Genomic DNA, 26,270 nt, shown 5'->3' with positions numbered 1-26,270 from the left:
CATAGACTATCAACGATGTTTCTGGAGGGCTCCCATGCCTGTTTGGGAAGTACATGAGCTCCCTTTTCCTCCCTTCTGATGGCTTTGTGCTGTTTTGTGTTGGTCAGGGTGATGTTCTGGACTGACTGGGGCGACCTGAGGCCTGGCATTTACCGCAGCAACATGGATGGCTCTGCTGTGCTTCGCCTCGTGTCGGAGGATGTCAAGTGGCCCAACGGCATCTCTGTGGACGATCAGTGGATCTACTGGACCGATGCCTACCTGGACTGCATTGAGCGGATCGGCTTCAGCGGCCAGCAGCGCTCGGTCATCCTGGACAACCTCCCACACCCCTACGCCATTGCGGTCTTTAAGGCGAGTCCTCTGTGTTTCCTCCACTGGCGGTTGTCAGGCTGTTTGTAAGCAGCAGCTGAAACTCATTGCCATTGACTCAGAACCATCTAATAGCTGATCCTCCAGTGGGATTTCAGAGACTGTACATCACACAGGAGGAGATTAACCACCTTCCTCCCTCGGAGCAGCTGGTGGATATGAACTGCCTGCCTTTGTGTTGGCAGCACAACTCCTTTCCCACTAGGCCACCACAGCTTCCTCATGAATAGCATCATCTGGAGGTTCAAAGCCTGTCTTTGGATTTTTGCAGAGGTGCTGGTCTGTTTTCTATAAAGTGGGCTCATTTTTTATTTGTATGGTTTATTTTGGTATTATCATCACAGTTATTTTTGTTTATCATCACCGACCCGTAGCTGACCCTCCAGTAGGTTTCTGGAGGTAGAGTGCTGATCTTTCTCCTGTGTAGCAGATGGTAGATTCGAACTACATACCTTTGGGTTGGCTGCATGCAATTCCTTACCATTAAGCCACCAGAGCTCCCTGGTTGTTTGATATTATTATTATCATCATAATAGTTAAACAAAAAAATTTGTATGATTACTTTTGGAAGCAGGAGTGGCATCCACTTGCTAAACAACATGCCTCCAGAAACTCTATGAACTCTGATAAATATGGTGTCACTGAGTCATGCATGCTTGACTGGAAGGTCATCAACAACAATAACAACATAATTAATTAGGGAAGGCTGTCAGGCAGAGGTGTCAGGGGCCAGTCTCTCTTCTCAGATATCAGAAGGTTACCAGGTGAGCTTCCTTCATTCCTGTGGATACTCAGGACTTGCTTCTCCGTGTTGGTAACCTTATCTTAGCTAAAGTTTGTTGTCTTTGGTGAGGTTTGCTCACTTTCTTCTGTGACAATGTCAAGGGAACCCCATCTATGTCAACTATTAGTTTCAATTCTCGAGCACAGATTCATTCTTCCCCAACTTTGGAAGGAAGGTTTTGAAATGAAAGCTGGAATTAAACTTGAGTTTTTCAGGTTGAGGTTCTCTGTATTGCTGTTTGGTGAGATTTGAGTAAAATCACCGGCTGTTGATTTTAAGTAGAATCTTTACCAGGCCAGTCTTAAATGTCAAATATCCACTGTTGGAGGGGACTCTTGTGTTTATGGGGTTTAGAATGCAGCACCACAGAGCTGGATTAAACAGGAGACTTTTCTTTTTCAGAATGAGATCTATTGGGATGACTGGTCACAGCTCAGCATATTCCGAGCTTCCAAATACAGCGGATCCCAGATGGAGATCCTGGCCAGCCAGCTCACTGGGCTGATGGACATGAAGGTCTTCTACCGAGGGAAGAGCACTGGTGAGCGGTCTCTGCCTTCGTTGCTGCAGACCTGATCCGGGAGAGGGACTGGGTGGGCAGTCTCTGCACAGTGAGATCTGGCAGCCAGCATCTCTGTTGTGACGACAACATGCACATTATTTAATTTCTTCCTAATGACATCTTAATTTCTTTTCTAATGATACACAAACAGCTGGAAGACAGCATGTCTTTGCCTGCCTTGAGTGTTGGTGCTCCGTGGGTAATTACACCCTCCTCCTGCCCTTGGTCCCTTCCTGATTGTTGGTGTGGCTTGTGTTGCAGCTGGGAGCACCCCAGCATGTGGTTAATCCTCGTTTGGCACATGTACAGCCTGTGCTGCAGTGGTGTTGGGTGCTTGTGCAGCTGGTGCTTCCCCACAGGCCCCTGTCTCAGCTGCTAGTTGCCCAGATGACCTCGTGCTGTTATGTCCCTGCCTCTGCCATCACTGGACATATTCTCATGTGATGATTTAGTTAACTCATTCTACCGTGATACTCTAAATCCCATGAATGAGGGGATTGTGTTTTTTTGTCTCAGTAGACTTTACTGGTGCTTGGTACTTGGGGTACCAGTATTTCAGTGGTAGAATTCCCCCACTCTGTGTGTGGGACTCAGGCTCGATTCTTGGCCAGTGCTACATCAGTAACCAGCTTGAATGTGGCTCTGATGCTCACCAGTCTTCAGGTCAATGGAATTGCCTGACAAAAATGGACTAAGACAAAACAGTAACTATGTAGGGGTAGAGAGGGAGAGAGAGGGGCAGGCAGGTGTAGTTAGTAGCGCTTTCAGTTTTAAAGATCGATTAGGGGAATCCTTAAGAGCTGCGGGAGCCTTTGATGAGCCGCCTTGGAGTCCTGGTCTACCCGGTGGAAAGCCTTCTTCCTAGCTCTGTTTTGTACCTTCATTTATCTCCCCACCACACTATTGATTCTAGAAATGAGAGTTCAGGGTCTCCCTTTAAAAAATAGCGTCTTTGTCTCCACAGGATTAAACCCCATCCTGGGTCGGCTGGCTCCCTGTATTGACAGATGGCTAACTTTCCCGTTTTGAATGAGAATGCTGATAGTGTTCTGTGTTTCTTGGCTGGCCCTGTGCTAAGAGAAAATTGACAGGGGAAGTCAGAGTTCTTGCTGTCATTTTTATTCTTTTGAGACCAGTGAGGATAGCAGGAAATCGCCCTTAGAAGACTGACGTATCCTCCAAATGTAAAGCTGTAGGATGAGCAGGGCTGGGTTTACATACCATGGTTCATAGACTAGGGAATGGAATCACCAGTACTGACCAGTTGCCCCACAGTCCCCTCACTAGGTGGGAGCTGCGCTTTCGTTCCAGCTCACATTTTATCTAGAGAAGGGGTTTGTTTTAAAATAGGAAGAAATGAAGAAACCATGCTTCTTAGAGCTAATGACTCAAATCTCAGGGTCTTTGTTAGGCAGAAGACACTTCTACTGATGGGACCTGCTCGCCATGTGGGGTCAGAGCAGTGCTCTAAGTTACCAGTTTCTGAGTGGTGCAAAAGGTTGATGCGCTCAGCTGCTAACTGAAAGGTTGTAGGGTCGAGTCGACTCAGAGGAACCTTGAAAGAAAGGCCTAACAGTCTACAAAAAAATTGGGGGGGAAAATCAGCCACTGGAAACCTTATGGAGCCAAGTTCTACTTTGACATGTCGAGGCCACCTTGAGTTGGAGTTAATTGGACAAAAGTAGGTTGTTGTTTTATTTTTTTATTTTTTTTTTAAATATTTTTGGTGTGTGTACTGTCAAATCAGATCTGACTGGTACAGGAGGAGATGGCCCTCCTTCTCCAGCACGACATCTGGTGGATTCGAACCACATAGCTCTAGGGATAGAAGTAGTTTTTCTGAATTGTCACCTAGTCCCGCAGGCTTTGCCTTCATCCGCACAGGTGCTCATAAGCATGCCTGTGGAGGGTGTATGGCAGCTGCTCCAGAGGCTCTGGTGTGTGGATGGAGTCACATTGCCTGGGCTCTTACTCCCCGGCTCTTCCTGGCTACTTTTACCAGCTTCTGGGGCACAGCTGTGCGCAGCGACACGAGGAATGGTTTTATGGACCTGACTAAAGCCTAGTGGTAAGCAGCTGTGCTGCAGTCCCGAAGGTACGTGGTTCTAATCCGACAGCTGCTCTGCAGGACAAAGATGAACAGTCGCTTCCTATGTGGTTAGCTGACTCTAGAAACACACTGGAGGATCAGCTAAGGACCAGTTCCACCATGATGGTACACAACAATAACAACATGTGTGTATGTGGTTTCCAGATGTGATCATGCCCTTCACACATGAAAGAATCACCTTCTTGCAAACTGAGCACTTCTGGGGCTTGAGGGGCATCTGATGGAGAAAAGGCTGGTGTATAGGGAGCTGCGTGCTGCTGGGAGGGCATAGGCTCCCGAAAGCGCAGGACCAGGCCACCCCCTCCCTGTGGCCCAGGGCTCCTCTTTCCCCTCTTTTGCTCCTTCTTCTATTTCTTCCCGGGGCTCCTTTTTATTCTTCTGTGATTGTGAGCCAGCTGAGAGCCCCTGGCCCAGCAGAGCCAGAAAGCCAGTTTGTAACCTCTCAGCTCATCCTAGTTAATACAAAACTTTTGCAGTCACAGCAGCCAGCTCTGCTAGTGTGCACTACACACCTCTTGGCTTTGCTCTTTTTTGCTGTACACTTTCTGCTTTTCCTGCACATAAATAGGTACTGGAAGTTCATGATGCACATTGGCAGCCCCTGATGCCGGTCAACCGCTATTTTCTGGTTTTGATATATGCAGGATGTTCTATTAGCCAGCTGTAAAATACAAATAACGATGACTGAATACAATTCAGTGTATTAAGGTACTTTATGTCATCAACACTCTATTAATTAGTGTATATTATGGGCATGAGTATCTCAGTCTTCCTAGAACCCATGTGTTCAATGATGATTCTCATTTTATAGAGAACATCAAAGTCAGGCTCAGTAACTTGTTTTGGTCACACATTTAGTCTTGGCCCAGTTGACTTCAAAGCTTAGTTAGACTTTTTATCTATTTATTTTTTATTTATAAAGCCATTAGGTCTTACTCTCTCTCTGATCATCTTTTCTTGGAATTGAAGTCTTTTCGTGATATGAGGTCAGTGCGAGAATTTTCGCCTTCTACATACGGGCCTTGGTTTGATTCCTGGTCAGTGCATGTTTGAAAATTGATGTGATGCTGACCTGATTTCGGTGGAGCTTCCAGACTAAGATGAAGTAGAAAGTCGGAAAAGCCTGGTAATATGCTTCTGAAAATCACATGGATCCCAGAGATTTGCCTGTGATTAGAATGGAACAAGATCCAGCAACATTTCATTCCATGGTGCATGCGGTCTTCCTATTAGTAGTACCTAACAGCAGCTGCAGTAATAGTACAGTGGCTTAGAAGTATGTACGCCTTTTCTTCACTTATCGACCATGTCATTATCCTCCATTTATATTTAACAACAAGAGTAAAACTCAAATGTACAGATTATTTTTCCTATTAATATGGTAGTGGACACATGAAGTGCCCCTTGTCTTGAGGAAGGTCTCTGCTGTCCTCTGGGAAGCTGACTCTGCTGTCCACCCCTTCCTGAGGGTGGGCGGGCATTCATCTGGCTGATAATGCTGGCTCATTGTTGTTTGTAGCCACTGCCTCAAGGTAGATTCTCAGCAGCACTGAGCTCAGTTGAGGCACAGTGCCCTACAGCTCAAGGCTGTGATGGAGTAGGAAGAGAGGAAAGAAAGTGGCATTTGTAGAGGAGAGGGTGTTTGGGAAGAAATGTGTGCGAGTTTAATGACATCCCAAAGTGAGTTGAATGTGGTTTGAAGCCTCATCCTGGGGTTGAGTGTGCAGCCAGGCTCCTGGAACTCTTGCAGGAGGCCCTGAAATTCAGTAACTCAACAGCCCTGGAGGTCAGAACAGGTTTCAGGATGTGAGCACAGGCCTTGCAGCAGTTAGAGTAAAGCTCTGGAGACAGCTCCTGCTCTGCGAGGCAAGCTCTGACCCAGCCCGGTAGGAGGGCAAAGTGGTCAGGCCCAGGGCCCTCCAGCTACACAGCCCAGCTTTATCCAGCTTCGTTCCTTCCCAGCCTCCTATGCCACAGAGGAATAAGAATTCATTACTGGACTTGTCATGGTGATGAGCACATCAGTAAATCAGAACTGTTATTATTTATAAATTTCTTGACTTTATACCTGGGTGATTTAAAAATATTGCTAGGATTTATTCTTCATCGAGAGTATTTCTTTTCTTTTATTTTTTTTAGAACTTAATTCACTTTATTTGTTATAGAAAATCCACTATGTGGTGGCCACAGCTGGAGCCTGAGTCCTCTGCACGGAGACTCTGGTGTGAGTCTTTATAAGATGATCTGTGAATTCCTGGTAGGGAGACTTCGTGAACACCGTCTCTTTCCAGAGATCTGGGGTCAGATAGCTGTAGGTCTTTGAGATGGCATCAAAGGTGGCCTTAGCAGAGTTGCCCAGGGTAGCTGTGCAGCCCCTGGCTGAGGTTCTTCTTTAAGGGATTACTTTGCAAGGTTATGAAGACATCCAGTTGTTGTAATGATTTAAAGTATTTTCAAGCTCTTGAAATTATCTTTCTGAGTTGCCATAATTACATGTTTTTAAATATCTCTCATTGTTGTTGTTGTTGTTATTATGTGCCGTCGAGTCATTTGCGACTCATAGCGACCCTATGTACAACAGCCCTAAACCCTGCTCTATCCTGTGCCAATCACATTGCCTCTGACACACCCATCCTGATTACCCCAGTCACTGAATCGATCCACCTCATAGAGGGTCTTCCCCTCCTGCACTGTCCCTCTACCCTCCCAAGCATGATGTCCCTTTTCAAGGACTTGTCTCTCCTTACAACATGTCCAAAGTATGTCAGACGAAGCCCCAGAATCCAAAAAATAAAAAGGAAATCTGTCATGAAATAAGTACTCATTACTAAAGGGAGATTTTATTTTGGTTATGATCAAGATAGTTAATCTAGGTAACAGTGTTTTAACTCATGCTATCAGTTTTCCTAAGAATTCTGAAGATACACCGAGCATGCCCAGTGTAAACATCATGGAACCAAGTGTCCGGTGACGATTAAAGGGGCAGTTGTCACTTGTGTTCTCTACAAGCTGACAAGATGCTGTTCACATTGTCTTCATCAGCACACAGCTGGTGGCATCTCATTTATAAAAAGGGCCTGTGGGTATGTTCTGGTGTCTCTGGGAGCTTGGCTAGTCTCCTTCAATCTCCTTCCAGATTTTCTCTGCTTTAGGGCTTCTGTTTCTATGCCAGTGTGTACACTTGTGCATTGTCCACCTTTTGGGGTCAGTGACTGGAGTATTTTCGTGAATACTGACATATCTTTGTCTGGATCAGCCCCCTGAAATCTATACCTCCTTTTGGGCCCTGTTCTCTTAGTTCTTGCTTCTTAAGGTAGCTTAATTGCTCATCATATGAAAACAGTACCATTACACTCACTCCTCATCGTTTTTACATGCTTAGATGCCAAAGACCAGGATGTTATATAAAAATGGGCATTATGAGAAAGTGGAGGATGCCACATCAGTTATAAAGTAGATGACAACTTCATAATTGCCAATGTGCCAGATGACATCATTACACAATAGGCAAACCACAGAGGATCACGACCGGCCCAGTTGACACGCAATGAACCGTTGGAGCCCACATTGCTTTCACCTTGCGTCTTGGTGTTGTATGCCATTAATGTACAGAAGGGAGCTCTGGTGGCTTAGTGGTAGTAGCACTGCCAACCCAAAGGCATGCGGTTTGAATATACCAGTTGCTCTGTGGGAAAAAGATGGGCAGTCTCCTTTCATGTGTTTAAACTGCCTCTGAAAACTTGCTGGAGTATCAGCTCTGACTCAAGGGTTTGTAACAACAATGTACAATATATTGAAATAATTCTTCTTACTGCTGTTGTAAATGTGAAATGTCAGAGGAATATTCAGTAAGTGAAGAATAGACATGCTTTATAGGAACACCCATGCACGAATGTCATCTTGTTATTGAATATTTTTAAGCACTACCATATCATACTATGATCCTTGGAACTTCTTGAAACACTGAGTGATCTGTTGTCCTATATGAACAAAGCACACATTTCAGTTCCTTTTTGAGTTATTTCTTGTTATTGGCACCTCTTTGTTGATTTTGCCTTCCCTCATGGACTCAGTGGCATGTAGCTTTGAGACATAAGGGTTGCTTCCACTTGCAAAACAGGTCAGGGTGAACTGACAACCAAGAGCACAGGCATTAGCGGTTGGCTCTGCCCTGTCAGCTGGTATTCAGCTATGGTAACTGGACTTTCATGGTTAATGCAGTTATTACTGGCCTTGAGTATTTCATCATACAGACCTAAATGTGTGGGTGTGCCCTATTTTGCCTACTTAGTAATGCCTCATACTCTCTTACCCATAGCATCCAGGCAATGCTGTTGCTCCGTCACTGAGATCTTTATGTTCATTTGCAGTGCCGGTTAAAAAGTCGATTCTGACTCATACTCACCCTCCACCGGGTTTCTGAGGTGATAAATCTTAACAGGACATGACTCATTTTGTTCTGACGAGCTGCTGGTGGGTTTGAACCACCAAAGATGTGCAGCCTTTAGGTTAGCAATGCATAGTAGATTTCTGTACATTAAAGTCAACTACTTCTGATTTTTTTAAAAAGCAACTAAAACATACACACAAACAAAACCCAAACTAAAACACTTAACGCTCCATTCCACAGCATACCTGGATCATCGCTCACATCAATACTGATTGTAGTTATTGAACCCCATATTCCAACTTGTAGGCCAAGATAGACAGAGATAGGCTGAGATCCTGGCTGGATGGAAACAGTTTATTTGGATATGGATCTCATTGAGGTCTCTGTCCATGAGATTGAAGAATCATCATTGTGGAAAAAGATGGGCCATCTCCTTCCATCCAATTTACAGCCTCCAAAAAGCCACTGGAGGATCAGCTATGAGTTGGTTCCAACTCAACAGCAGTGACTCAAGCGATCCTCTAACACAGTGAGTTGAGAGAAGTTCTGTGTTCTTTACCTGGCTCTGTTACTACTAGAGTTGTTGTTGTTCTGTGGTGTTGAGTTGGAACAGACCCATAGCTGACCCTCTAGTGGGCTTTCAGAGGCAGTAAATTGTACGAGAGGAGATTGCCCATTCTTTTCCCACAGAGAAGCTGGTGGATTCGATCAGCCTGCCTTTGAGGTTTTATTGCAGCTTCTTATGTGTTACAGTGAAGGGCTTTTGTATCACAGAGAACAGATACCCATTTATATCACTCAAGCTAATTGAAGGGAAAAATGTTGTTGACAGAATAAAGGGAGCTAATAAGGAACTCAGTGATGGAAAGCGTCGGTGAGCCTTATGGGGACTGGTCGTGGGTTTGGCATAGCTGCAGCTCTCAGTCTGTCTGTCTCTTTCTCTGTCATTCTTCCTCCAGGATTATGGCCTCGTCCTTTCTTCTCTCCTTAAATCTACCTTTGTCTTCTCACTGGCAGCAGACTGACATTTAGCTGCGTTCATTTGTCTCCACCTTTCCCTTGCAGTGGTACCCTGTTGACACCTAGGGCACTTTTCTCGCAGCTCTAGCTCCCCTGGCTACTTCCTCAGTCTCTCAGCATTCTGATTTCTAATCCTTGGGAGGATCATCTGCTTGCCCCAGCTTGATCCTGGAGCTGTGTCATTCAGCTCAGGCCGGAAGGTAAGTCTTTGGTGAACTCATTGGTCAGGCCTTTGCTCGGCTTCTGTGCAGAGGTTACTGGCCCAGCAGGGACCCAGACTGTGCCTTTCTGACCTTCATGTTTTTGAGTCTGTAGAAAGAGGAGTTTGACTGGCCATTATTTTCCCATTCAGTGCTCTGTGTTTATTACCCTCTGCTCTTTGTCTCCACTCCAGGAAGCAATGCCTGTGTGTCCAAACCTTGCAGCTTGCTCTGCTTGCCCAAGGCCAATCACAGTAGAAGCTGCAGATGCCCAGATGGTGTGCCGAGCAAGGTCCTGCCCTCTGGGGACCTGATGTGTGAGTGCCCTCAGGGGTATCATTTGGAAAACAACACCTGTGTCAAAGAAGGTGTGTCCCTTTTCCTTTTCTGCCCAACTTCCTCCTTCCCTCCTCTCTCCGGTATGCTCTATTCCTTAGTCTTTTTGAGGTTATTGAGAAAGGTCCTAGATAAAACCCAAATCTGGTAGACTCTTGCATGAGGAGTGATGACTCAGTGGGAGGATTCTTGCAAATGTGCAGAAAATGCAGATGGGCTTCTGGCTAATGCACTTCAGGTGTAGCCATCTATCTGGCACTGGAGGCTTCCTGGTTGCTCTGATGCTGAACAGGTTTCAGCAAAGCTTCCAGATGGAGAAAGACCAGGAAGAAAGGCGTTGGCTTGACTGCCCAAGTTAGCTAACCAAAACCCTGTGGACCGTAGTACCAGACACTCTATTGTGCATGGGGTAGCTGTGAGCTGAGGTCCGATGCCAATATCAACAGATTTCTAGAGACATTCAGATTAGCATCGAGGCCCGTCGAACTTGATTATTTCTCTCAAACAGCCGTAAGCTGCTTGTACAAAACAGTAGCTATGCTTTTTAGTTTCATGTCCCAGGCTTCCTCACAGTCTCCCTTTTGTTAAGCTTTTTCTCGCTCCCCCACGCACCCATATCCCACCACCTAGGTTCTCCAGTCTCTGCTGAGTCCTGTAAGGTGAACCAGCCTGACCAGAAAAGAACTGACTTTGTTCCTTCCAGACTCCCCCAGGCAGCCTGGCAATTTCTGCGCCACCCACTCCAGTCCCTACAGTGTCCTGGCATTTGGAGCAGTGTTTCAAAGGGCTTTGAGCCTGCTGATGTGGGGTCTGTACTTCCAGGCTCTTCTAGCCTTACCTTTAAAATTATTCCTCCAAAAACTTACTTGATGTTTCATTTCTAGTTACTACACCTACCACTTCCCTCTTGCGATAAACCCCTTGGATTAGACTTTGCTATGATGTTCCGGGACTGCAGTCTAGAATTCCTGCTTTTCCTTGTCTCCAAGCTTCTATTTCTCGAACATAACCTCCTTTATCCCAGCAGCTTTTTAGTCCAGGACAGTGAAATATAGCATCTTACACTTATTTATAATCCACCATCCTTAAGAAGTACAAATGAGAAAGAAGGTAAGCCTTTCCTGCTTGGAGAGCTGAGACTTTGACCCTGAATGTTCCCTTAGAGCTATTTGTGATGCCATGGAGTCAGCAGGAGGTTCCAAGAGGAGTGTGAAGACTTTTCCATGTTCCCCACTGAGTGCCGTTGGCCACCCGAACAAGAGGCCAGTTATTACATGTCCTTGACCCAGTTTATAAAACAGTGTGTTCTGGTTTTTTGGGTGTTTCTCCCCTCCCCCCTCAATGCTATGGGCTGAGTATTGAATGATTCAAAAATCATTAAAAGCAGATGAAAGGAGTAGACAGAGTCATTATACAAAAAAGAATTGGCTGACACAGAAGAATTTCAAGAAACAACACCTGAGCAAGAGGCATTGGTGATGAAGGAAGGAAGTATAGGCTGCTCTGAAGGACTTGGCAAAACATAAAGCCGCAAGAATTGATGGAATACCAATTGATGTATTTTAGCAAACAGATGCTGCCCTGCACGTGCTCACCAAGTTGTACCAAGAAATATGGAGGACAACTACTTGGCCAACTGACTGGAAGAGATCCATATTTATTCCCATTCCAAAAAATGGTGTCCTGACAGAGTGTGGAAATTATCGAACAATATCACTAATATCATAAACTAGCAAAATCCTGCTGAACATTATCCAGATAAGACTTCAACAGTACATTGACAGAGAACTACCAGAAATACAGGCTGGGTTTAGAAGAGGTCGTGGCACTAGGGATATTATTGCCAATGTCAGATGGATCTTGGCAGGAAGTAGAGAATACCGGAAGAATATCTATCTGTGTTTCATTGACTATGTAAAGGCATTTGACTGTGTGAATCCCAGAAATTGTGGCAAACCTTGAGGAAAATGGGAGTCTCAGAACACTTGATCGTGCTTATATGAAACCTATACTTGGACCAAGAAGCAGTCCTCAGCACAGAATAAGGAAACACTGCATAGTTCAAAATCAGGAAAGGAGTGCATCAGGGATGCACCCTGTCCCCATACCTTTTCAATCTGTATGCAGAACAGATCATTCAGGAAGCAGGGCTTTATGAGGAGTGTGGCCTCAAGATTGGAGGAGACTCATTAACAACCTCCTATATGCAGATGACACAACCTTGCTTGCTGAAACTGAAGAAGACCTGAAACAATTGCTACAAAAGGTCAAGGACCTTAGTCTTCAATATGGATTGAAGCTCAACATTAAGAAGACAAAGATTCTCACCACTGGGCCAATTGGCAACACCGTAATAGATGGAAAAGAGATTGAGGTTGTTAGCAGTTACAACTTGCTTGTATTCCCTATCAGTAGTCAGGAAATTAAAAGATGAATTGCACTGGGAAAATGTGCTATTATGGACCTCTCCAGAGTGCTGAAGAACAGTAAAGTCAGTCTAGATACAAAGGTGCACCTCACGCAGGCCATGGTTTTCTCAATTACTTGTTATGCTTCAGAGAGTTGGGCAATGGCTAAGGATGATAGAAGAAGAAGCATAGATGCCTTCGAGTTGTGATGCTGGAGTAGAATCTTGAACATGCCGAGGACTGCCAAGAAAACAAATAGGTCTGTCTTGGAGAGAGTGATACCAAATTTCTCATTGGAGGCTAGGATTTTGAAGCTGCATCTCACATATTTTGGGCATGTGGCACATCTCTCTGGAAACTCTATAAACTTTGATAAATGTTGGTAGTTGTAGAGGGTGTTCAGGCCTTTTCTTCATAAGGTCACTATGAGTTGTGCTCGACTCGAAGGCAATCAACAACATGTAAGGAATTAGAACTCCTTGTTTTAAGGAAGCCATGGGGCCAAATAGCTCCTCCAAGAATATGCAGTAAAAAGAATCTTAGCAAACTGCTTGGTTGATAGATGAAGCTTATGTCTACAGCATGAATGTATGTGAAGCCAAACTTGTGGAAGCTGGAACTTGTATAAGGCAGAAACCTGTAGGAGAAGGAAAATGCAGATCTTTCTTATGAAGTCAGAGAAGTGGTAATACTGCATGCTATCAGAGCCAAATACTGATAAGACACGGAAGAAGAAGGCAGTCATGCCAAATTCTAGCTTTCACAGCAGGATTCACTGTATAGATTGAATGTAGACATTGAACGTGTGTGTTGTAATACTGTGTAGGTATATAGCCCGTTAGTGGGTTGATAGTAGGGAGCTCTGGTGATATAGTCCTAGACCAGAGAGAGTTTCTCTACTAAGGTGGTGCCTCCCTGGCAATTCAAATCCACCCACTGCTGAGAAAGATGGACATTCGCTTCCCATGCAATTACAGCCCTGCTTAACTCCACAGCAATGAGATAGCGCTAGAGAGAGATATGGAGAGAGACCATGAAGTTAGTATTTTGTAATGTTGCCGTATAGTAACCTCTACCCAGTAGACGTAGTTGGCTTTATCTCTGCCCTTTCTGCTCACCCTAACCCCCTCATCCTGCTTCTTCTCCATTTTTACCAATATCAGGATAAAGAGGCCCTCAGCAGATGAGTCCTTCTCCGTCCACTCCTGTACTTGCCACCCCTCCTTCCCCTGACCATCTGAGACATGTCATTTGAGGATGCTCAGATGGAAAACCCTGTGGCCCAGCAGTGAGGCTAATGCTGTTTCCATTTCCTCCCCTCTGGTCCTGCTGGCCAGGGAGCACCTGTCTGCGCAACCAGTACCGCTGCAGCAACGGGAACTGCATCAACAGCATCTGGTGGTGCGACTTCGACAACGATTGTGGAGACATGAGCGACGAGCGGAACTGCCGTGAGTCTTCTGGCTTCACTATGTCCCCAGAAAGCTGAACACTGAACCTGGTTCTCCAGGCTGGTCAGAGCCTGCTCACTCTGGGATCTCCAGCTCAGAGGGGGGTCATCTAGCTCAGGAGGGTGTGTGTCTCCAGCTCAGGGGAAGTCTCCAACTCGGGGAGGGGTGTCTCTAGCTCAGGGGGTTGGGCACCAGGGACTAGCAAAGACCATATAAACTGATGAGACTTTGGTACTCAAGAAATAATGTTTCCATAAGCAGTTACACCCTTTTCCACCTTCAGATATTATACTTTATTAAGGCTAGGGAAATAACGCCACTTGAGTAGACACTTATTGTTAGAAATTTTTAAGTAACCATCACTTGGCTTCAACTGAGCTGAGTTGTGGCAATCTGGCCTGCAATCTTGACCCTATAGTAGCAGTAATGTGGATGACCCTGGGCAGATAGATGGTCTTTGATAGCTTGTCTTTAAGAAATACAAAACGCTTAGATTTTCATAGTCAGCCTGCCAAATGTTTTGTTTCATATGCTGCCCCAGGCAGTTGATGCTGGCAACTTGCCTGCCTCCAGAGAGAGCAGTCTAATTGATTAGTGATGCCTGATGTGGCCTGGGCTGTGGGGTGTGGGCATGCGTGCCAAGGAACAGCTTCTTTGAACTGATGCTTTCTAGATTCCTGACTACCAACGTAACATCTTTGGGTAGTGCAGCTGACTAACATATTCTACTGCTAAATGAAAGGTCGGAGGTTCAAGTCTACCCAGAGTCACCTTACCTAAAAAGATCACCTGGCCTTTAGTGGAGACTTTAGCCAGGTCCACACTCTTCTTCACCTGGAAGGCAGCTAAGAAGGAGTCAGTGCCTTAAATTCCTTTGGGCCCTACTGTGGTGTGTCCTCCCATTGCCTGTTAGCTATCAAAAGCCTTCCTTCATCATTTTCCTTGGGCTTTACTGACTGTCTTTCACCCAGAGGGAGAATGGCAGGCTTGAAAAAGCAGAAGTAAACCAAACCAATTGCCTCTGAATAGATTCCAAATCCTGACAATGTCGCCTGTGTTGGAGTACAGCACTGAAGTGTGGCCCTGAGACCTTAGCTTCCTAGCGCCAGCTTACTCCTATCTCTGAACATCTCACGTCCTAGCAGGTCAGATGTGACAGAGGTGAGGAGATCTGCATGCAGGTGGCCTAGTGGTAAGAAACTGTGCTACAATCTTGAAGGCACATGGTTCAAGACCACCAGCTGCTCTGCACGAGAAGGATGGGCAGTCTCCTCCTGTGCGATTTACTGCCTCTGAAAACCAGGTGGAGGGTCAGCTAGGGGTCAGTTGTGACTCGATGGTAAACAATAATAGGAACAAGAGATGCACTTACTTTCCCAGGATCCCTCACATCAAGGCTGTTGGCCCTGGAGAGAGGTGCCTTTCTTGTTGGCGAGGGCCCTCCCTGTGCCGGACTGGGCTGCGGGACAGGCCCAGGTCACCACAGGCACTATCGGAAGAGAGCGTCCCATCAGCTGCCAGGGATGAGGCGCTGGGAGGGGAGGATGGGAGGAATGCTATCGGTGGATTCTTCTCCCTCCTAACCAGACTCCTCCAGCTGGGCGGTTGTCAGGCTTTCAGGGCTTCGTTGTGAATCCCCTGCAGTCTTGTCAGTTTTGCATTCATCCCTTTCCTCCCACCCAGAGCTCAGTTACAGAGGAGAAATGGAGCCTCAAATAAGCGCTGCCGGGGTGTCTACGAGCAGCGATGCCGCTCGGCTTTTCATGTCACTGCACACCCGCCCGCGCCATCCCTGGGTTGTGTTTTGTCATGTCAGTCCTTCAGTGGCTCCTGAGAACAGCCTTTCTTTCTCGGAACTTTTCTGGCGGCCTTTCTCCTGGTTCCTGGGGATTGTGCTTAAGCCCAGGACATTTCTATGCAGGAGAGAGAACAGATCTAATCCTGTCCTCATCCTGCTGCCAAGGGGCTCTGAGGAAGAGCACTGACATTTGCTTCAAGCCATTGTGTTTGTGTCTTTATAGGCGCTGTCCTCAGCTTTGTTTCTGTATTCTTTACAGTGATGCTACGAGGGAGGTATTTTCCCTGTTTTGTGGTAGCAAAAGCAGAGGTCCAGATGGTTAGAGTTAAACTGTAGGTAGTAGAACCAAGATTTGGAACTAGTCTTCCTGACTGGTAGCAGGAACTTGGCTATGTATTTTTCCCCCACTTGACTGTTGAAGAAAATGAGGCTTAGGAAGTTAGAGTTACTCTAAGGAGAGACAAATCTAAGGCTGGACATCTGCAGAGCTCATGTCTCTGCAGAACTATTGTATCTCCATATGGCCTTTATCAAGTGCCAGTGTCCTGTGTGAAATTGGGCCTCCTTAATGGTGGCTTTCTAGACGCAGGGTCCCTGGCACTTACGTAGGAAGGGACCCTCCACATGAAGAGATCTTAGAGGGGATCTAACGACCACTATCCTGGCCAGATGTCAATGTCCTAGTGTCCTCTGTCACCAGATGACAGTTTTTCTCAGCTCTGTCCAGATGGAAGCGGTCCATGGAAAGATACCCGCCCCCCCCCTTAGCCCTTGCTTGTGAATTTCAGGTTTTTACTGAATTATTTTCTACTGTAAGTCTAGATTTAATATCTGTAGCTGCAATGAAAATCTGCTTCTTTTTTGTTTGTTTGCTTTTTTGTTTGTTTTAATTGCTTTTCCAGGGGTGGGTATGTGTGTAGGAAGAAGTGGCTGCATTTAACAGGTATATCCCGTCTCTTTCCCGTTTTAGCAACCACTGTTTGTGACCTGGACACCCAGTTCCGTTGCCAGGAGTCTGGGACCTGCATTCCACTGTCCTATAAATGTGACCTGGAGGATGACTGTGGAGACAACAGTGATGAGAGTCACTGCGGTGAGGGGACGCAGGGTCCAGATGGGGAATCATGGTTGACAGTGCTGTTTGCTGGGGACTCAAGGCTCAATTCCACTGGAACACTTTCATCCAGAGTAAATGGGACACTGGGTTCATAGCTTTATTCAGTTCTTGATTAGCCTTAGTTTTCTAATCTGTGAAATGAGGACAACAGCACTGCTTTATGTTCAGGGAGACCCTGGGTGGTACTACCAGGAAGGGTAGAGATTTGATTCTACCCGGAGGCACATTAGAAAGAAAGATCTATTGAGAAGCCAGCCATTGGAAGCCCAGTGGCACACCGTTCTGTGTCGATATATGTGGATCTTCATGAGTTGGGATTTACTCTACAGCAGCTGCTTAGGATTTTGGTTTTACCAGAGATGCCCAGGGGTGAACTGTAAGCATAAGGATGCTTTCCACATAAGTTCAGGTGGTTACTACCAGTGCATCAATATAACCCACACCTGTGAATGACTGTAGATTTTAGCAGCCTATAGATTCACACATAGCTTATAGATTTTAGCCTATCAGAGACACAGATCTGCACCTTTGTGATCTGTCTTTAGCCAGTCTATCTCAGTTTACTCTGTTTGAGTTAGCATGTGGTAGAAGCATTAACTGATGATCTGTTTTCTGAAAGGAATATTTTGTGTGTATTCAGTTTGTTAGAATGGTAAGAAATTGTAGACCCTTAAGTTCAGAGATTAAGTGACCAAAGTCCACAAGGTCAAGGAGCTTGCTCAGGGGGACAGGATTTGTTTACTGCAGGATGGGGAAGTGGACCCCATTTCTCCCGTTTTCTAATCCTGGGTCCTTTCTGTTGCATAACAACCTTGTCAGTTCCACAAGGGTCTGTCCTCATCAATAGACTTGGATTCTAATATGTAGCTGCTGACTGTCCACAAAGGAAACACGCTGCCCCAGAGTGAAGGAACACAGGCATTAAGGGAAGTGAAGATGGAGTCCAGACACAAGCCCCAAACATTGTGCTGAGTCAGAGTGGGCCTGCTGGGCTTCTCTCCCTTGTCCATAGAGGCAGGGAAGGACATGCAGGTGGACAGGGCTGCTGCCAGATGAGTAGGAACTTTGACCCACCCACCCTGGGGTAAGGGAAGCAGGGGTGTGCTTGTAATTACTCTGCTTGGTCAATCTAATGAGCCTATCCAGGGCCACTTTTTATTTTTAGAACTTTTTTTAAAATTAATTTTAATAAAAGTTTACAGAGACTTAGGATTTTCAGTCATTCATTGCTGCACTTTTCTCCCTGCCCACACCCTCCCCACCAATTCACTCTTCTCCTTGAAAAGAAAGAAAAACTCTTTCATTGTTATGCAGTCCCTCCCCCCAAAGTCCACTCCACTGTGAAGCCTTCACTCTGGACTTCTGTAATGACAAGAATACCCATTCATATATCCTTTTTAAACAGTTCTCTCTCTCATCTGTTTCAATGCAATATACATCACTCCTCCCCTCCTTTTCTGTCTTCCCTCAACCCTGGTATTAGTTTCATTTTACAACTTGGCCCTATGCAATATTTGTCCTTTTGTGACTGAGATATTTCAGTCTGTCCTCCAGGGTCATCCATTTTGCATAATATTTCATGAGCTCTTTGTTTTTCAATGCAACATAGTATTCCATTGTGTGAATATACCACAGCTTCTCTATCCATTCGTTTGTTGATGGGCACTTAGGTTGTTTCCAACTCCTTGCTATTGTGAACAAAGAAAGCCACAATAAACATGGGTGTGCATATATCTGCTTGGATGTCAGTTATGATCTCTTTGGGATATATTCCCAGTAGTGGAATTGATGGGTCAAATGTATCTCTATTTGCAACTTTTTGAGAAAGCACCATTACCACCTTCCACAGTGGTTGCACCGTTTTACACTCCCACCAACACTGCATAAGGGTTGCAGTTTCTCCACAACCTTGCCAGCATTTGATGCTTGCTGTTCTGCTAAATTTTGCTTTTCTTACTGGGGTGAGATGATATCTCATAGTTGTTTTTCCAGGGCTGCTTTTATGCAGACTAGCCTAGGTTGCTATAGGAGGATCTTTTTTTGAGAACCTTCATCTTGCAAATGTGAAATATGTGAAAATATGTTCCTGCATTCACAATGATTTCCTTTCATTCCTTCCATGTCTTCTCCAGCATGCAGCACTGTTAAAGTGCACAGCTCAGTTTGCCACAGTAAGAGAGAAGTCCACATGTTAATAGCTGTCTTGCCACCTACTTCACGTACTAGGCATACACTTGACCTTCAAGCAACCCATGACTAGATTTATGGCCCATTCTTTCCAATTTATCCTGAACCTACCCCAGGTCCCAGTTAATCCCTTTCTTAGATCTGGTCTACCTCTCGAGTCTCCAGACTGTTTCCTCTAAGTATCTGAATCACCAGCTTAGTCTTTAACTGCCTCTTGAGAAGAGAGTGTGGGCCCCATATTTGACTATTCCTATTTTTCTGAGAATCTCTAAAATGTAGTTAGAAAATTCTGTGGTTATGATATCATGCACTCAAAACTCATTACTGCCCAGTCAGAACCAGCTCATAACTGACCCTCCAGCAGGTCTTCAAGAGGCTGTAAATTGCACAGGAAGTGATGACCCATGTTTCTCCCTCAGAGCAGCTGGTAGATTAGAACTACCTGCCTTTGGGTTGACAGCACAATTCTTTACCCATTAGTCTACCAGGGCTTTCTAATGACCAAGTCTAATTACAATTTCTAATTACAAAATCTTGCAAGAGATATCACTGTTGCAGGCTCTTTTCAAGTCATTGGCAGCCTGAGGTTTTGTTTGCCAAGACTCTCACACTGCCATAGACAACATACCCACCAACATCTCTGAGCTTTGCCCACAAAATATCTCATTTACATACCTTTTCTTTCTTTGTAAGTTCAGCACTAATCTTATTTTGCCTGAACTGAACATCTCCTGTTACTTATTTATACTCAGCACTCCCTTAACTTTTCTGAAACCATAGACTCTAGAAGTCTTCTTTCCTCCCCATTGCTTCATCAATCTCCTAGACCATTTCTTCCCATTGTAACAAACGATTTGTGGGAGGCCTTCAGGTCGACGCCTTACTCACAGTGTCCCATGTATACTGAGGTTGTACCCTTGATTTCCATAGGATTTCATTAGCTGATTTTCAGGAGAAGATCTCTAAGTTTTTCTTCCTTTAGCTGGCATAGAAACGAATAATATTTATGGAGTGCAAAGGATAAAGGAACAAAGCTGGCTTTTTCCAGAGATTAAGAGTTGCAGAAGTCTGAGGGGCTGATAGCTCAGCATACTTGTCATTCATTTGGGCAATTATCCCATATGACCTTATGTTCCTAGTTAAAGGTCTCTTCCATCACGCTATGTTTGATAATTTAACAGGTCTATCCTTATGAGCTTTGATACCAGAGCCAGACTTCTGAGTCATGGGGTCCGTGGTTTGGTGTCGTCTGGCATGACTTGGTCTTCAACTCTGTGTTTGTGGTCTCCCTTACAGAAATGCACCAGTGTCGGAGTGATGAATATAACTGCAGCTCTGGCATGTGCATCCGTGCCTCCTGGGTGTGCGACGGGGACAATGACTGCAGGGACTGGTCTGATGAAGCCAACTGCTCCGGTTAGTAGTTCCCGGACTTGCTTATGAGTCCGTTCATGTCCTGGTTAGCATCACAGCCCTACATAATTTTAGAAACTAGGCTCTGAGAATTGTTTTAGACCTTAGCAATCAGAAAGTCCAGGGCTTTGCAAAGAGCTGGTCCATGATAGCATAATGGGCATGTGCCAGAATCAGTGTCATTCAACAACCTGCTTCCTTCACTGAGAAAGTCCTAGGGCAAAATGCCAACCGAACCTAATAATGTCCCTGAATGATACAGTTTCATTTAAATTCTGGTTCATGCTTCTTAGGACCAGTAATAAATAGTTCACAGACTGGTACCAGATCTGGGGTCTTTATTTTTGACTAGCACTGAAACAGCCAATGAGAATTTGAGAACAATGCTATATAGGTGTAAGTTACAGGTAATGCCCTGGTACTTCTGTTACTTGGACGGCTCACTTATGTGCATTACATTATGAGTGAATGAATAGGGGTCGTTTAAATATGGAAGCAAGGTCTCGGGGGAGGAGGTGGAGTAAGAAAAACCCACTGCAACTGCCTGATGAGTAAGTTCTCTCTGTGTTCAGTTCTTACAGCAGTTGAGGTAAGCATGTTCAGCTTAACTATAGTATAGACATATCTGCTTTTAAATTATAACTCAGATTTGGTTTTGCAGTACATTGTTAGAGTCAACTTTTCAACTGTCCGATATATAATATTAATCTTGTGCATTATCTAAATGACTTTTAAATCCCATATTATTTCTTCCCTTGCCCACCCAGTACCCCAAAAGTTTACATATGTCAAATCTGACAGCAGGGCTTCCCATGAATTTGTTATGATTCTCTAAAGATAATTTGCATTTCCATTCAAGATAAATGGAATTAGAATCTACATTTTGACATACATTAGGAATCTCTGGTGGTATACTGGGTAAGGAGTTGCTCTGCCCACCTGAAGGCATGCAGTTCAAATCTACCAGCAGCTCTGTGGAAGGATAGGCAATCTCCTTCGCCTGTGATTTACAGCCTCTGAAAACCCTCTGTAGGGTCAGCTATGAGTTGATTCTGATTCAATTGCAATAAGAAAACATAAGAAGGAGCTGTTAGGGAGCTCTGTTAGTCTTTTGGATGTTTTACTGCACCCCAGCATTACAGCCCTGGCTGTTTGCTTTACTGGAGAAAGATAGGCAAGCTCCGTCCGTGTGATGTACAGCCTTTGGAGCCCAGTGGAATGCCAGCTGTGAGTCAGTAATGGCCGTCGGTGAGCGAGTGAGATAGGAAGGAATCACCCAGGGATCTTGTTAAACTGTGGATTCTGAGGCAGCAGCTATGGGGTGGAAATGCAAATTATGAACAAGAGGTTGAACTTGAATGAACCAACTTGAAGCTCTGTTTGGGAGCTCAAAGTATGCCAACTGATTTGTGAAAACAAATGTAAAGAAGATAGATCTGCTACTGAAGGGAAAGGAGGCAATAATCATGCCATAAACTGAAATAGAAGTAAGCTTGATTTTTACTCTGGCTGAGTTCTCTTTCTTAAAGGGCAGCAATGACCTTGCCTTTTACTCCTTTGCATTCTTCACTGTCTCCACTGGGTGAATGCATGATCATTGCATCTTTGTTGATGGCATAATTTTACGCAGCTATTTAATGCTATTCATTTTCTTTTAGAGGTGGTCTTAAAGACAAAATGGATTTCCTAAAAATCCATTTGCATATCACAGGCTGTTTTATGATGCTGCCAGATTCCATCCCCTTGTGAATTGCACCCCATCCTTTCTGGCCAAGTCTTGGTGTCAACATGTCTGCTTCTCCTAGATAAAGTGTTTCTGTCTGTTGACAAGCATGGCTTGCAGAAGGCCAGTGACAGTCCATGAAGGAACTGCTGTCAGACCAAGGGACACATGAATGCTGTTTGGAAGTTTTGAGTCCTGATAAACCACGACTTTACAAATTAAAGGGAAGCACTTGGGCGTAAGTTGCAGTGTGATTGAACATCTTGTCAGCACAACATACTAGTCAGGCTTGCTTTCCAGCAGCCTGTGCTGGCCTTTCAGAATGAATGAGCACCTTCATTTCCGTGGGTGGGTTTGTTCTAAACCCCTGGCTTTATCTCTGGCTTTCTTCTGACAGGGCCAATAGGGGACAATTTATAGTTCCTGTTGTTCAACTGCAGCCTTGTTCTAGTAGCTGGTTTCCCAAACCTTCTAGAGATGACTCTTCTCTCTCATCCCAAAATAGTCAGAGGTCACATGTGAGCTCATTAAGATGTGTGACATGACACTTTGTTTCCTGTTCTAATAAATTAAGCCATTGCCCCAAAACTAAAGAAAATAGGTCAAGCCCTCTGAGGTCCAGTGGCCTCAGCTCCGGGCTATCTCTGCATCATGCTTCTTTTTTGCTCTTCCCTCCTGCGCTTTTCCTTTCTGGTGAACTGTTTACGGTTTTATTACTCCTCTTTACCCCCTTGCTTTTTGAAGTAAATGTTTATTTCTGGCAGCCCAGTTCCTTACCACTAGGCCATTAAAATTGTTGTTGTTGTTAGGAGCCGTGGAGTCGAGTAAGTCACAGTGACCCTATGAGCAAAAGATCTGACCCCTGTTCTATCTTGTGTCGTCCTCATTCTTCCTGATACACAGGAGCCCATTGCAGTAGTCACCATGTCAGTCTACCTTGTTGAGGGTCTTCCTCTCCTTCGCTGACCCTCCACCCTTCACAGCATCATGTCCTTCTCCAAGGAATAGCCCCCCCCTCCCCAGCAGCATACCCAAAATATGTGAGGCAAAACTTCATTATTCTTGCCTCCAAAGAGCACTCCGGCTGCACCCTCTCCAAAACATATCTGTTTGTTCTCTTTGCCGTCCATGAGACGCTCAGTGTTCTTCTCAAATCCTATGAACACTAAAGGAATGAGAACTTAACATCCGAACTTTATATGTATGTCTCCTTATTGCTGAGTAATATTCTATTGTATGTACATACTATATTTACATTTTGATATCTCTCTTTACCTCCAGACGATATAAGGATTTTAGCACACTTTGAATACAATCTCTGCCCACATGTTCATGCTGTTATGATTTAATATGTTAGAAATCCTAAAATTAACAGTTATTATTATTCCTTTTTAATAATAAAACTTACTGTTAGAGTTGTCAGACTATTTAGCTATTCCACGTCTTGAGTCTGTTGTTTGTTGTTAGGTGCCGATGAGTCAACTCCTCAAGGCCCTGTGCACAATGGATCTGAATCTATCTTGTGCCATCCTTATCATCTCTAATACGCATGAACACCTCTTCTTTTATGAAAATCCTCCAGTAGTTCTGTGTAGGAGTCTTTAAGTCATAAGTTCTTTTAAGGCTTTGTAAGTATAAACATGCCTTTATTTCACCCTAGATCTTGAATCCAAAGGAGCTTGAGATTCTAGTTTTGTTATTTGCTATAACTATTTTGTTGAAATGATTCCATTTCTTTCTGGTCTCTCTTTACAGATTTTAATTTGATTGTTAGGTTGTCATACATTGTTTTCTCTGTAGTTTTCTTTATATATATTTTTTTTGTTCACTTTTTATTATGTAGGTTCTACTAGGTGTAGAATTGGCCCACCCACCCGCTCACCCTAAATCATCCTGCATGAAACCGTTCTTTTCTTCTAAAATCTAAGGATTTATTTATTTGATCAATTCTTATAAATTATAGTCACCAGAGAGTTGGACAGTGACTAGGAAGGATAGAAGGATAATTGATGCCTTTGAGCTGTGGTGCTGGAGAAGAGTATTGAATGTACCATGGACTGCCAAGAAAACAACCCGATTCATCCTGGAGAGGGTTAAACCAGGCTGCTCCTTGGAGGCAAGGATTCTGGGGCTTTATCTGACATACTTTGGACATGTTTTAAGGAGGGACAGGTCCTTGGAGAGGGACATCATGCTTGGGAGGGTGGAGAGACGGAGCAAGAGGGGAAGACCCTCTATGAGGTTGGATTGATTCAATGACTAGGGTAATCGGGATGGGTGTGTCAGAGGCAGTGTGATTGGCACAGGATAGAGCAGGGTTTAGGGTTGTTGTACGCTATGAGTCACAGGCGACTTGACAGCACATAACAACAACAATATCTCTTCAGCTATTTTCAAGTCTTGGCTACTATATTTATTCCCAACCATGTCCTGGACTCTCTCATTCTGTTGTTTGTGTCTCCAAGAAGTTTGTGTAGTTACTCTAATATTCGGTGCATGAGTCAGAGTTACAATCTCAGATTTATCTTTCAGCTCCCCAGTTCTCTTTTCAGCAAGAATTTATCTATTTAATACATGCACATTGGGATAGTTTTACTTTTAGGACTATATTTCTAGTATCTAGAATTTCTGTATTACTGTTTTTCAGTATTCTTTCTTTGTCCTTTATAATTCTTTTCTAGGACACACCATGTTTATATTAGCATTTCTTTGTCCTCGTGTGCTCTTTAATAGCCCCATGTTTTCTAAGAAACGAGGTAGAGCCTTCCCCAGTGTAGTAACCAATGAATCTCTGCTGGCCCACTTATGATTAGTTAGTACTTTGGATCAAGGTTCGCTGATGAGCCCAAGTCGAAGAGTAAGTCACAGCTTTTTCCCCAGGGAGCAGCTGCTGGCTTTGAACCACTGACCTTCACTTATCAACCATTGCACTGCCAGATTCCCAAGTCATAGGGTAATAATTTTTTATTAGAAACCCTAATATTCTATTTCTGTTGTATTTATTCTTTAGCCGTAACATTCATATCATCACAGTACCATGCAAAGACTTCTTTTTCTTGCTCACAATTTTCAGTCTTGATTAAGGTCAATCTCTTCCATTCTAATAATGAAAACCAAAAAAGTATGTATGATTTATCAGGCACCCAAAGTCATAGCTGGTAAAACAACCCAGCCCAAACCCTGCTGCTGAGTCAGTTCTGAGTCCCTTCTGGGGCTCAGTGCCCACTTCTGGGGCACAGACAGGGCAGATATTTACTAAAGTCCCAGTGTCCCCCCTGCTGCTGAGTCAGTTCCAAGTCCTTGGAGCCCTCTGTTAGGTCTCAAAGGCTTTGAATCTGTAGAAGAGACTGCCCGTCTTTCTCCTGAGAGTGGCTGGTGGTTTCCAACCACTGACCTTTTGATTAGCAGCCAAACCAATAACATTATGCATTTTGCCTCCAGAAATTCTTAGTAAGAGGACAGATAAAAAGGCATAAACAAGAAAAGCCCTCTGAGTTATACATTCTAGTCATATGTTATCACTGTATGAATTTGTGCAAACCAATTAGTCTTTGAATCTGAGCTAGTGTCTATGATAGATTTGCCCCTAAGAATTGTCATTTGGAAATGCTATTAACACTCTGAAATGGTTTTCAATTAAAAATGAAATGCACAGGCTGAATAATAACAAGTAGATGGGTATGGAAATTGGTTCAAGCTATTTTATATTTTATATAAATGAAAAAGGTTTTGGTGAGGAATTTTTAAAAGGACTTTTAGACTTGGGAAACCAATGCATCAAAGGCATCCTAAAAGATGCTTGTGGCTTACTTGTGCAAAAGCTTGTGTAACATGCGTGATACAGTCATTCTATCTTATCAAATAGATACATCTTTTTTGTTTACTTTAATAATTTGTTTTATTATTAAATGAATGTAGTATTGTGATTGAAAGTGCATGCAGTGAAACCTACACCAGTCAACAATTTCTACAGCATATTTCAGTGACAGTTATTACATTGTTTATGCATACAGCCATTCTTATTTTCCTTTTCAAAGTTATTCTTCTGGAAAGTTTTAAAAGAGTGGGAATCCTACTCCCTTAGATATATCTTTTAAAAGATGTTTAATGGATTCTGAGTGCCAAAGGTTGTAAAATACAGAAACTTCCTTTAGTCTTATTTGAACACACAGAGGTAGTCTTATTTGAACACACAGAGGATGGCCTTGGTCATCAGAGCGTTCTAAGAAGTCACACATAACAGACAATCACTTCTTCTAAGGTGGTTTGAAAAAAGTCAAGTTCTTTCTATTTCTGACCCTTTCAAAATAAACGTCAAATTCTGTAAAAATTCTACAGGACATTTTCTAGATTCCTCAGACCTTATGTATTGCCAACTCTCTTATGTGAATAAATAACT

The 26,270-nt window shown here is 44.1% G+C and overlaps 1 protein-coding gene across 1 annotated transcript in view; it reads left to right on the top strand.

The window, feature by feature from the left end:
* Positions 1 to 26,270, top strand: part of SORL1 (sortilin-related receptor, L(DLR class) A repeats containing) — a 236,260-nt gene that overhangs the window by 149,193 nt on the left and 60,797 nt on the right. The window contains exons 20-25 of the mRNA XM_006895608.1: positions 108 to 354; positions 1,559 to 1,697; positions 9,633 to 9,806; positions 13,520 to 13,633; positions 16,402 to 16,524; positions 20,032 to 20,151. Of these exons, the coding sequence (XP_006895670.1) occupies positions 108 to 354; positions 1,559 to 1,697; positions 9,633 to 9,806; positions 13,520 to 13,633; positions 16,402 to 16,524; positions 20,032 to 20,151 (917 nt within the window). The remainder of the gene's footprint in view (positions 1 to 107; positions 355 to 1,558; positions 1,698 to 9,632; positions 9,807 to 13,519; positions 13,634 to 16,401; positions 16,525 to 20,031; positions 20,152 to 26,270) is intronic.

Source organism: Elephantulus edwardii, unplaced genomic scaffold (genome assembly GCF_000299155.1).
Source record: "Elephantulus edwardii isolate Elephantulus edwardi_28Jun2011 unplaced genomic scaffold, EleEdw1.0 scaffold00171, whole genome shotgun sequence".
Classification (NCBI taxonomy): Eukaryota; Metazoa; Chordata; class Mammalia; order Macroscelidea; family Macroscelididae; genus Elephantulus; species Elephantulus edwardii.
Note: the sequence above shows the minus strand (reverse complement) of the source record. Positions and strands in the feature narration are given on the sequence as shown.